This window comes from Raphanus sativus, chromosome 5 (genome assembly GCF_000801105.2).
Source record: "Raphanus sativus cultivar WK10039 chromosome 5, ASM80110v3, whole genome shotgun sequence".
NCBI lineage: Eukaryota > Viridiplantae > Streptophyta > Magnoliopsida > Brassicales > Brassicaceae > Raphanus > Raphanus sativus.
Genome location: NC_079515.1, coordinates 1,461,286 through 1,473,858, shown reverse-complemented (window position 1 = coordinate 1,473,858; position 12,573 = coordinate 1,461,286). Strand labels below are relative to the sequence as shown.

General features: G+C 32.3%; 2 protein-coding genes across 2 annotated transcripts; one reads left to right on the top strand and one right to left on the bottom strand.

The window, feature by feature from the left end:
- Positions 1-3,443: 3,443 nt before the first annotated feature.
- On the bottom strand, positions 3,444-4,858 carry LOC108861039 (AT-hook motif nuclear-localized protein 19). The gene has a single exon (XM_018634872.2). It carries the CDS (start codon positions 4,592-4,594, stop codon positions 3,650-3,652), a length of 945 nt encoding a protein of 314 aa, XP_018490374.1. The 5' UTR covers positions 4,595-4,858; the 3' UTR covers positions 3,444-3,649.
- Positions 4,859-10,199: 5,341 nt separating this feature from the next.
- Positions 10,200-12,256, top strand: LOC108856917 (uncharacterized). Its single transcript, XM_018630819.2, has 6 exons — positions 10,200-10,456; positions 10,642-10,713; positions 10,798-11,081; positions 11,197-11,286; positions 11,408-11,760; positions 11,848-12,256. Exons 1-6 carry the CDS (start codon positions 10,279-10,281, stop codon positions 12,110-12,112), a joined length of 1,242 nt encoding a protein of 413 aa, XP_018486321.2. The 5' UTR covers positions 10,200-10,278; the 3' UTR covers positions 12,113-12,256.
- Positions 12,257-12,573: the final 317 nt, after the last annotated feature.

Genomic DNA, 12,573 nt, shown 5'->3' with positions numbered 1-12,573 from the left:
TAGGATGATGATCAAAGAGATTTGAAACTTTTCTGTCTCCGTTTATCTCAAGAATAAAAATTTTATTGTGGTAATTAGTTCAGACAGCATATGAAATTTTACTAAACTTAATTATTAAAGAATTAGAACGATTTCCATGTATCTTGAAATGAAGTTTATATACATTAATAAAAATCTATAAAGTGATTCGAAAATTTTAATCACTTTATACATTTGTTGTTCTATGATGATGAGAAGCCCAGTTTGGAGATGGATTGATCTGAAACTATCTTTACGTAATGCTTTTGCATTTTAAATTACGATATAGATATTTATTTCACTTAAATTATTTATATGTAATAATATGTAGTTGTACCCATTAACTTTTTAGTGGTTCTCTTTATAAAAACACATACATTTGTTTTCATCTCAATATGGGATTTATCCTAAAAGAATGAGATTGATCATAAATAATTTAATAAATAAATGTAATTTGATATTTGTGAAATTTGTATAATACTATTTCTCCATAGAATTTTTACTATTAAATCTTTTACATATTAAATGTTTTCTTCTTTAAATAATTTGTGTTCACATTTTACACTCCCAGCTCAACCGCCTTAGACCACCACCACACCAAGTGTTTGATTGTTACAGAAATACGTTACCAATGTTAGTGTTATTTAATGCTTTGTGTAGGCTGAATAAGAAACATCACGTAACGCTATAAATTATATCCGACAGATATGATGTCCGATTTTTAAATATTACTCAATCTATTTCTAAATAAATGTCATTTTGATAATTTTACACAGATTAAAAAATGACAGAACTATGCGTAAATTTTTGTAATTGCACATCTTTGATCAATAGTAATAATAAAATTGTTAATAAAATCAGTGCAATTTGCAGTTAATTTTTAACTGATTAAAATTGTAAAGTAACATTTTTGTATAACAAAAAAAATTAGAATGATATTTATTATAAAATAGAGGGTTTACTATATTTGGATTTTGGGTTGAAATATACATTATAAACAATCTATGACGACAAAAAAAGTCCCCATTCCAACATTCTTTTGGAAATTTAAATCTTGTTTCTCTCAAACAAGAGAATTAACAACGACAAAAACAAAAATCGAAACAGTAAAGTACGAATATTACTTCTTCTATTTTATAATAAATGTTACTTTAAATTATTTATTTTGTTTCAAATAAGTATTATTTTTTATTTTCAATGTGATTTTGTACATAAATTTACTTTCATTTTTTGAATAATCAGTAGAATTTTATTTATATTATTCTCATTTAATTAATCATAAATTAAATATGAGAGAATACATTAATCTATTATATAATTTTCTTAATCTCCGAGTGAAAATGTTCTAGTGAAATTATAGATGATAAAACATCAACTCATATAATTCGAAGAAGATTAGAATATAATATATTTAGACAATAAAAGAAATAGTTAAGTTATGCTCTCCACTGCTATCCTAAAAACTTACAATATACTATTATTATAAGATTTAAAACGATTTCCAAATTGAAAAAAAAAAGCTGGTCATGATGTATAACATTAAATATATCACGGAAAGGTTCACGGCTTGCGCATTATCTTAGTGTTAGAAATACATTATACTAATTTCAACGAAGCAGTACCTCTGAGCTATGCTTTATCTTGTGGTCTTTGTTATACTTTTAATAATGCTCGTTTATGGATTCCTTTTGAAAGTATTAGTTGTTAATTGCTTTGGTTTTAGACTTTTTCTGGTTAACTATTATTGCCTTTTCAGTGCGGTTTAGGGCTTCCCTTTTTGATAAAGTACCACAAAAACTTATGATTTGAAAAAAATATATATATCATAAAATTTGGGTAAACTAATAGTTCGGGTTGATAACAATCATTTGTGTAAATTATTTATCTTAATACGATGTTTCAATCATTCAGAGAGAAAAGGACTGTGAATTTGTTGGAGTTAAAGACGAATAAGGCTTTATGTATTATATTTTATTTTTGAAGAAGAGAAAGAAAAATAAAAGGCTTTGGAAATTCCTGAGCTTTCATTTATTTCTATTGAGTAAATTTGTCACAGATCAATATCTAACACTAGTTTTAGGTTATAAATATAAGAGCTGAAGATGGTGACTACTGTATGCGTGCACCTGATTATGCATGGGTCGTTGCGCTTTAGTTTGTTGTGAGCTTGTAATTGTTTTTCTGTTATATTGTTTATGTGCTGGACTACTTGTTGATAAATCGCTAGGCTTTTTTTGTGTGCACAAATCGCTATGCTAATAATATAGTATAACTAAAGGGAACTAATAGTGTTTCAAAAAAAAAACTAAAGGGAACTAATATGAATAATTCAAAATTCAAAACCCCTTTAATTAATCATTTTTAGTATTATGTATTTATGCTCGAGAAAGTACGGATGTGAATATATAAAAGACAGGTTACATTAGGATTTTACGTTTTGCAAGAGGACTGCATGTGGTGCCATGTGAATAGGTTCCTCTACTCTCATACTTTCTTTATGATTTTTAATCAAAAGATGGTCAAGAAAGCCTAAAATTTTGGTTAAATGACGACACTTATAAGCTGACAGCAGCAATGTGGGTTATTAATACACATACCCCCACACTTACTTGTATTAAATTAAGAAAAACGGTATAATGTATAGTTGCATTTCACTCCTTTCCCCCTGGTTACGCATATTAAATATATAGTTGCATCGAACTTGCAGCGTAGACTGTGTAGTGTGCCTTAACAAAGCATAATTTAATGAACATAGCTTGGTAAGATGATATACATTATATATTAATATGAATTTATACTTGTTAACTATATTTATCTAATAGTAGTATTTTTGGTAAAGATCATTTGACCCTAGCATCCGACTAATCATGATATTGATATGAACATGTTCTTCGGAAACTATATTATATGTGTCTACCATCAAATGAATGACTGCACCTGAAAGACCATAACCAAAGTAGAATAAGATAATTTTATATGCATGTGGATTCAAATCCAACTCCTGAAACCGGAGTTAATTGATCGTTGGTAATTCTTTAATTTTCTTTTACAAATATGATATATAAATGCATTCGCCTGATGTGCTTAGTTTAAACAATACTTCTATTCTACGTGATCCTTGCTTTTACTCGATTTAAAATTCGATGTTTTGTTCAGAGGTTGACATATGCATATTATGGTATTGAATTGATTAAGATGTGAACTGATTAATCATTTTCTACATAGATTGTAGCAAACTTAACTTATTGCTAATGAGAGCAGGTGAGCGAGGCTGGTAACTAATCCCAAGTAGCCTTATATATATATCATGTATAAGGCTACTCATATATATGCAAAAATTGTCAACCCTAATTAAAGAGTTCAAATTTAGTGAGGATCAATCATATACGTATGCAGACATACCTCATTATAAAAAATGAAGAATCTGACGAAGAGAAAAGAAATTTTTTAATAAAAGATCAGAAACACACAGGTGAAATTTAGCAAATAATAATCGTAGTCAAGAGAGAGCATAATATAATGTACGCACACACTACATTTCTCACTATTAGCAACTGACTAGCTTTGATCATCATTATCATAATAAACATCATCATCATTCTTATTGTTAACTTTTTAAATAAAAAAGACGTTAAAATCCTGACCTAGCTTGAGCCCAACCGTAACCTTCTTGACCGCTCATCTGCCCTCCTCCTCCACTTCCACCGCCACTAGAAACAAGATTTTCCGGCATATTGTACACCGGAAGTCCTTGGTTTCCATCCCCTCGACCGCCACCGCTACTCAGCGGGGAACCTACGCCCCCAAGCTGCCCTGGAACCACTCCGCCGCCTCCCTCAGCCGCGTCTTCCTCATCCAAAGGCAATCTCTCATAAGTCGCATTAGAAAACGTGGCAGCAATTAGCATCACCGGACCAGCTGCCATCAATGGTCCCACCACGCTTCCTCCAACAATCTGACCTTGACCACCGGCTAAGTAAATCGTTAAACCGGTGGATCCAGGTGGAGCCGGTCCAGGCAAGAAAGAACCGGTTAAAGAAAGAATCTCAAACCTCCCTTGTAACGCCAAAACAGCAGCACCACCAGGGGGCCCTGCAACGGTAGCTGCTGAGGGTTGTCGGAGTGTAACGTTAGCCACCGTGCCGTTACCGCTCAAGATGCATATGCCACGTTGGCGCCGCCTAGCGAAAGTAGCTAGGGTTTCGATGACGTCAGTCCCACTAGCGATCTCCATGACATGGCTCTTGAGAGCGTTTGGGGAATCGCGCGTGACGAAGATCGGTGGCTTTGGTTTGTTCTTGGAACCAGCTGGACGTCCACGTGGACGGCGTGTGGGTGCTTCCACGGCTCCTTCACGTGGCTCGTGGTCGTCGCCGCTCAAGTTGTCTCTATCGTCCTCGTTGTTGTTGTTGTTGTTGGTGTCTTCTTGGTGATGATGATGGTGGTTGTTATGACCCGAGTCCATGGCCATGTTCATGGAGATGTGGAGATCTGGTTTCTTTAACTGAGATGAACTAGGCGGCGTCGTTTCGAGGCCAGAGAGGTTCACTTGTCCTGTCCACCATGGATTCGCCATTAAAACCCTAAAGAGGTAATATCTGATATTATATATTCCAAAAGTGAAGCCCTGTGAAAATATAAGTGATCTTTTAGATCAAGAGAAGATGAGCAATTCTAGAAGAGGAGATATATTTTCTAGATCTTGGTTTTAAAACCCTTCTACAAGTTTTTGTGTCGTGAGAGACACAAGACACAAAGTAAGGTTAATTGAAGGAACACGACAAAGAATGATGCTAAGCAAGAAAGAGAAAATATGTAATATAAGCCAACTTATAAAATAAGTGGAAGCATATGTAGATATTAAGTAGTATAATATACGTATATATAACCGATTAAACAAAACTAAAATCATCCAACCCAAGGCTCGAGAGCGTGAGTTATTACAAAAGGGTATAATATGATTTCTAGGTTGTATTAGAGCATATCTAATATATTACTTCATTTTCTATTCAAAAATGGAATAAGTTATTCCGAATAACTCTAAAATAGAAGTGAGTTTTATTTCAATATATTACTTCATTTTCTACTCTAGAATAGAGTAAAATAAAATTAATTTTTGATCCAATGTATTACCTTATTTTCTACTCCAAAATAGAATATTTCTAATATATTATGTTTTATATTTTTTGTCACAAAATGTTTTATATTATTTAAAGATTAGAAATATCACATTTCATTTATACTATTTACAAAACAGTTCATTTTCAGATTATATATTTCTATTACATACAATATTAACCACAATTAATATTTTTATATAAATAAAATTACTCACAAGGTTTAAAGAAGAAAAATCTATTACAATACATAATTGAAGTCTTCAACAATAAGCTCATCAAGTTCCTCCTTTATCTACATCGTTTAGACAATACTTTAATAATTTTAATGGATCCAAAGGTGATTTACTGGATTATTAAACAATTATTTTTGTTGTAAATTTATTTTATGTTTTTCATTTTAAGGTGCTTATCTTTTAATTTTTATATGTATGATCTTTATGTTTTATATTATATATTTTTGTTGCATAAAATAGTTCATTAGATGGCTATTTATATAATTAAGAAATATTAACAGTAAAATTTTATAAAATATATTGTAAAATAGTATTAATATACTTATTTATAATAATATTTTATTAAAAACAAAAAAAATATTTAAATGCAGATGATTATTTTATAAATAAAAAAAAATTGAACTTTATTTTGAAATAATAACTGGTTTACTCTATATTTAAAATAATTATGTCTATTACTCTATTTTACAATGGGTTTTGGAGTAGGACTAGAGATGATTTTACAGTAAAATGGACTTTAGAGTGAATTTTGGAGTGGAGTCGAAGATGTTGTTACGAAGCTTTTTAGTGTCATATTTGTTTAAGAGTTTGTTTAATAAGATTAATATCACTTGACACTTTTTTGAGAATTTTGTTACTTGACACTTTGACAGTAAAGTTTTGTCAAAATACCACTGGTCACCGGAGTTTTAACATATCGATCGTCATGAAAATGCAACCTAAACCGTAGTAGATCGTTAACACATATACGTTTTAAATCAGTTACCACCGTATACAGACATTAAATATTTAATTGGTTAAGATAATTTTCTTTAAACCTGTAATTTTATATATTGTCTTTTTATTTAGCGTTATAATTGAAGTGTGGGGTCGAGCGCCGAGGTTGAACAAATGGGGCGCACGATCGTTTTCCACTACAAATTTTTTATTTCGAAAGTTGAAATGTTGAATCAGAAGGTTTTCTCGAATATAAAACAGTAGTATAATATACCCTAATCAGTATTCATTGGATCGAAATAAAAAATAGTTTAGCTACTCAGACCTGTACACCGAATATTTAAACAATGACACAGAAGAAATTTATAAACATTTGCTAACTATTTAAATAACAGGATACTCTTGTCGCAAAAAAAAGGTGGATAGTTAAAGAGATTGAATTTAGAAAGTTCCCTTGCTGAATGTGTAGTATACGTCATTTACCAAAACACCTTAATAAGATCACTTTAAAAGACTACATATACTTTTTTGTCAAGACTTATACATTTACTATAACAATATATACATTTTATAGTTCTTTCAAATTCAAGAGTGAATAACGTAGACTTTAGAATTTGAATAGACTTTTTGAAGGGGAACTTGAATATAGTTTTTAAATGTTTCAATCATATTAATTATATAATAAGAATAATTAGTCGTTCAACTCGTTGAATAATCGTTAGCTTTTATATTTGATAGAGTGTAATTTTTATATACATATTCACGCACGCAACTTAATTATAAATTAATCAAAGCTTACCAACTGAATATTACTTCTTACTAGTTGTAGGCAGGTAGCCATATTAGTTAGAAGTTATGTGTCTATATTTCTATGACGCAAGATGGCAAAATTAAACAGTATATCTACCCGGCAAGCTCCTTATCATATTATCCATTGTCTAATGTAATGGTTAATCGCCTTGTAATTTAAAACTTTATTTCTTAATACATATGATCAGTTATGTTACATCCAAAAGAAAACACATAAAGTCGTCAAAAAAAAACACATAAGTAATTGTATAAACTCAAAAAGTCGTTTATTTAGTCTATTCTACTGTTCTTTTTTGCTATACTCAACAACCCTTCAACTAAAACAATATTTGTAATTTTATATATAAACATAACTAGAAGTCTATTTATTGATTAGTCTAATTGAGGTTAGACAAAAAGCCAAAGGGTAGTTGAACTCCTCGGGGCTACGTACACAATATTGAAATAAGAAAAGAAAGCATTGGATGTGTAAAATATAAACTGTAGCAATTGGAGTATGATGTGTGTGTATTTTTTATTTAAAAACTTTCACGAGCCTTAAGTCTTAACTCTTTCGCCCATTAACATATACGAATAATTCAAAAATTAGTCAAAAAAAAACATATACGAATAATTGAGTACTTTAGTTAACACTTGTAGTTCACAGTTTTGGCTGACAAAAAAAAAGTTGACTCTTTTGATTTGAAAGGTCTTACTATATGCGGTATGAAGTTTAATTACAAGAGACTATAAAACATTGAATATGGATTTTGTTATTCCACGAGAAGATATAGTCCGATAGTTAATGAAATAATTATAGAAATTCAGAAAAGATAGGAAACTATCGTATACTTCGTTATCCATTTCATACCATACTTCTTAGTTCTTACTTTCGTTCCTACATACATATAAGGCTTACCAGAAAATTAACAAGATTGCAATCTCATGAATTACGTAAATATATCTAATTTAAACATCAATACTATTAATTTTGGATCATGACCAGTTAATAAAAGTTGTGTCCAACTATTTTTATAACTACTCTTAAATTATATCACAACTCTAACCACTATAAAAAACTAACTCACGAATCACGATTTCAGCAGAATAGATTTTGTAACCATTTTTTCTTTTCAAAATAACCAGGCCCAATAAAATACTAATAGCTTTTTCTTTTATATAACTGTTTTTAAAACCACGTTCATTATTTGAATTTGAATATCTAACATATTTCTTCTCCATGTTTATTGTAGTCGTTGTTTTGAGATATTTTTGATTGATTTCTTAGTTGCTCCTTTCTTTTGTAATTATTACGTCTTCAAGAACAAATAAAAGAGTTCCAATAGATCTAAACAGTTCAACAAATGATCAATACCATTAAATCAGAATCATTCTCAACTTATGCTCTTAATCAGTGTTTTTAAAACCGGACCGGCGACCGAACCGGAAATACTTTGGATCATGGATCAATGTGGTTTGACCTGGTTCGATTGGATTCGACCGGGTTTAATGTATTAAACTGAGTTTAATAATATTTTATATATAATATGCATATTTTAGAAAATAACAAGCTGAAATGTAATAACAAAAATAAAAAAATCTAATAGTTAAAATCTAAATCACTATATAATAGTTCAAATCTAAAAAACACATTTAAAGTTTACTCTCCAGGTCATTATAAATTTTTATCACCTTTAAAAAAAATTATACACATTAGTGCAACGTTGCGATGGTTGTTGACTTTCATTTTGACAGTTGTTGATTTTCTGTGTTTGAATTTGGTGGAAATCAAATTTATTGATCATTCTGTTCTATTGCTTAGTACATCGCAAAAATTTTGCAAAGACATCAAAATACAAAAGTATAAAATACCTTGTGAATTGTAGTCTTGCAGAGACGCTAGAGACTCAAAAAGAAAAAAAGGTCAAAAATAGTAATACCTTGTGAATTACAGTTTGTTACAAACTCTATTTTTATTTTATTTTTAAAACTAATTATTTTATTAATATTTTTTTCTCTACGAACCAGGGTTTTTTCGGTTCGTTGGGTAGTCGGTTTTCGGATTTTTAACGGTTCAATTTAGGGTTTTAACCGGTTCAATTTTAGTTAGGTTTTAGCATTAACCCAACCCGTCTTGGTATCCGGTTCACGGTTGAACCCGGTCCGACCGCCGGTTCGGTCCGGGTTTAACAACACTGCTCTTAATTAATGTTTTAAAGTTTTCCAAAAATATCTTTAATGACATGAACAAACAAAAAAAATCATTAATGGCATTAGTGTCTTTTGATTTTATGGGCTTGCTAACTAATTAAATAGGTTATGTTTTTATATAATCAATCAAATTCCATAAACTTTTTAATATCAATACCACAAATTAAAGTCTGCAAATTTTTTAATAAGTTGATATTAGAGATTGAAATTTTGTAACTACACGGGATAAGACTTAATCAAAAATATTATTGGCCAGTTTATATGTTTAGCAATATTTTATATAAATTATAAATCTTTAAAATTATATAATAGCCTAAATAAAAATTTCGGATAACAATGTTTTGAATACTGACCCGAACACTGAACCGGACAATTTACCGAGTTGCTGGGTCATTGAATCGACTGCAGGTAAACCGCGGGTGAACCGCAGATTAATAAATGAATTAATTTTATTGTATAATAATATATTAGCTAATATCATAATATATATATATATATATATATATATATATATATATATATATCTTTAAAACATAAAATAATATTTTGGATATGTATATATTTTATGTTTAATAAACATTTATAATACTTAACTTAACTTTTTATATTTTTATTTTCATTTGATATACAACTAAAAAAAAGTTATCTACTGGTTCAACCGGTGGTTCAACCGGTATCGGGTTTTGGGTTTTAGTTGGTTTTAGCGGGTTTTTGCGGGTTTTTAAATTTTGGGTTTTTTACAAAATCCAACCCGAATTTATTTTGGGTCATCGGATTTTCCGGTTCAACCGCGGATCCGGGTCGGATTTCAAAACACTGGATAAAACCACTGCTTAACTTATTTACAAACATAAAACGGTTGTGATGCATTTTAAATTTCGTCATACTGTACACACTATAACAAACCTAAATAATTGAAACTTGATCATGTCACAGTTTATATAATTAAAACGAAGAATTATCAATCTTTATATTAAAAAAAACAACAAAAAAAATACCCGCCCTTTTAAGGGCGGGTCAGAATCTAGTATTATTATTAAAAGCCCAAATAATATGGGCCGAGAATGTGTGACTATAGTTTTTAAAGACCCATAATAAGGCGAACACAATTATGTTCCGGTGTCGGCTTTGGCTTCCACACACGCGACCGTCTTCTTCTCCGTCGACGAAGCCAAGAGAGAGATTGAGAGATGACGGACAATATCTTCGAAGGTCTACCTCCTCCTTCTTCTCAACAGAAAGAGCTTCCCAATTCTTCAAATCCAAACGAGCCGAAAGAAGAAAGTCCCTCCACAGCTCCTCCGACTCTGGTTCTCAAGAGTTCCCTGAAGCGATCTAAACCGGCAGAATCTGCACCCGATGTCTCAGGTAAAGCTCAATTCTCGATAAAGTTCTCCACTTTCTGATCATTACTATCTGAATTCGATTCAGTTTGTAACCGTATTGAAACTTTACTCTGTCTTATAACCCTAAAGCTTACGCCTTTGAACTTAAAAATCAAGACTTTGGTGTTGTTGTCGTGACTGATCTGACTAAATGCTCAAATCCTACAGCTCCCCCTGTTCTCAAGAGCGCACTAAAACGTTCAAAACCAGCAGAATCTACTCCGGAACCAGAACCTGAAGGTACTTCAATGTTTCAATGTAGATTTGATTGTATCCCTTTTGATAACTTTGATCGGTTATCTTCTTTGATGTTTGAGTTTGCAGCTCCTAAGAAGCGTCTACAGTTCAAGACATCGACCGATGCATCAGAAGAACAAGTGATAGAAGCGATGCAGAAGATAACATCTCACATCAAGAACCCTTCCAAGTTCTCCAAAGCCTCGAAGCTTGCGATACGCCTGATTCAAGCTGGTAGCGTGAAGCCTGAGACAAGCAGTTACTTCATTGCGATGCTCGAAGCTGCAATGTCATCGAAAACTCCTTGTACAGATCGATTGGTTAGAGCAGATTATCATGCTTTGTTCTCAGCTGCTCAGGATGTAGCCGAGGTAACCATATTTTGAAAACTCATACTTAAAAGGTGTTAAACTAAGCTGTTTTAGCTTATAGTATAAGGTGAAGATATTGATGCATATTGTTCCTATCTTTTTTGTTATCATGTAGTGCCTTGATAAAAGCCAGAAGAATCTGCTGATCATATGGACGATTAAAGCAGTTGTGGCTAATGACCTCTTTACTGATGACAGCTTCATGGTAAGACATTCTATATACCTTCTTTCAAAAGATTGCCTCGTCACTGTGTTATGACCTGTAATGTCTTGAACCATCATTCTCTGAGGCTTTCATAGTGTAACATAGTACATTTTTTTTTTAGTTTTCCAAGACGGGTACTCAAATAAAGGAGGCAATATCTGATCTTCCTGTGGCAACTGAGGAAGATGACGCTGAAGAAGCAGCTGCTCTTGAACAAGAGGCTGTGAAGGACAGTGGAGAAGAGCAGACAACACAGGACGTGGATGAAGCTGCTTCAGCGGGAGGTCAAGAGGATGCCGAGTCTGATCCCTTTGGGCTGGATGCGTGGATCTCCAGTGGTGTGAAGAAAAATGGTAAAACAAAGATGACGAAAGAAGATACAGATGCCTTGGAGAACAAGAAATTTCTCAGGTCGAAAAGAGAAGCTTTGATTACATGCCTGGAGATAGCTGCACGCCGTTACAGAGTTCCATGGTATAACTAAGAATGCTTTTACTTTTTGAACATTGTTATATTGTGTCGAACTTTGAGGAATGATTGGGATTCGTTTTTTTATTTCAGGTGCCAGACTGTTATAGACATACTGGTGAAACATGCGTTTGAGAACGTGACGAGGTTCACATCACAGCAGAGACAAGCAGTGGAGAAACTATGGGCTTCTGTTAGAGAACAACATCTGCGTAGGAAGCAAGGCAAATCAGTGACGGGGAAACTCGACGTGACTGCTTTCGAAAGTCTTCAGGATAAATACGCCAACGAGAAGATGAGCATCCGGCGATCTGTTGGAGCCAACGGTGAACGCCGTGCACAACAATGGCTTGGTTGATAAAAACATGTTACCAAAAACAAAAGTGTAATTTGTATGATTTTACACTAAGACAGAAGTAGTAGAAAGCAGATATTTGCTCTGTTTCCTTCCGATTGTGTCTTGATACAAAAACTTCCAACCTTTATCCAAAAAATATTTGCATGATCATGTCTTAAATGTCTTGCGTGATTTTGACAACATGAGCATATATGCTGCTGTTTTGAGGAAGCTACAGAGACTGGGCTGTAGCAGGAATGTGTTTGGTCCTTTCAAAAGCCACAAGGTGTTGAGAGTATCAGAATTGTTTTGCTGAGCTGTAACAGGGAGAAAGTATTTTTGATTTCTTCTCTCTCGGCTGGGAACTGAAAACCAGATTGTGGTGATTGTTCAAGTTCAAAAACTGCAATTTCCACTTCTACCATGTCTGCTACATCAATGCAGAAAGTGGAACTCTACTACTCCCCGAACAATGGCTTATG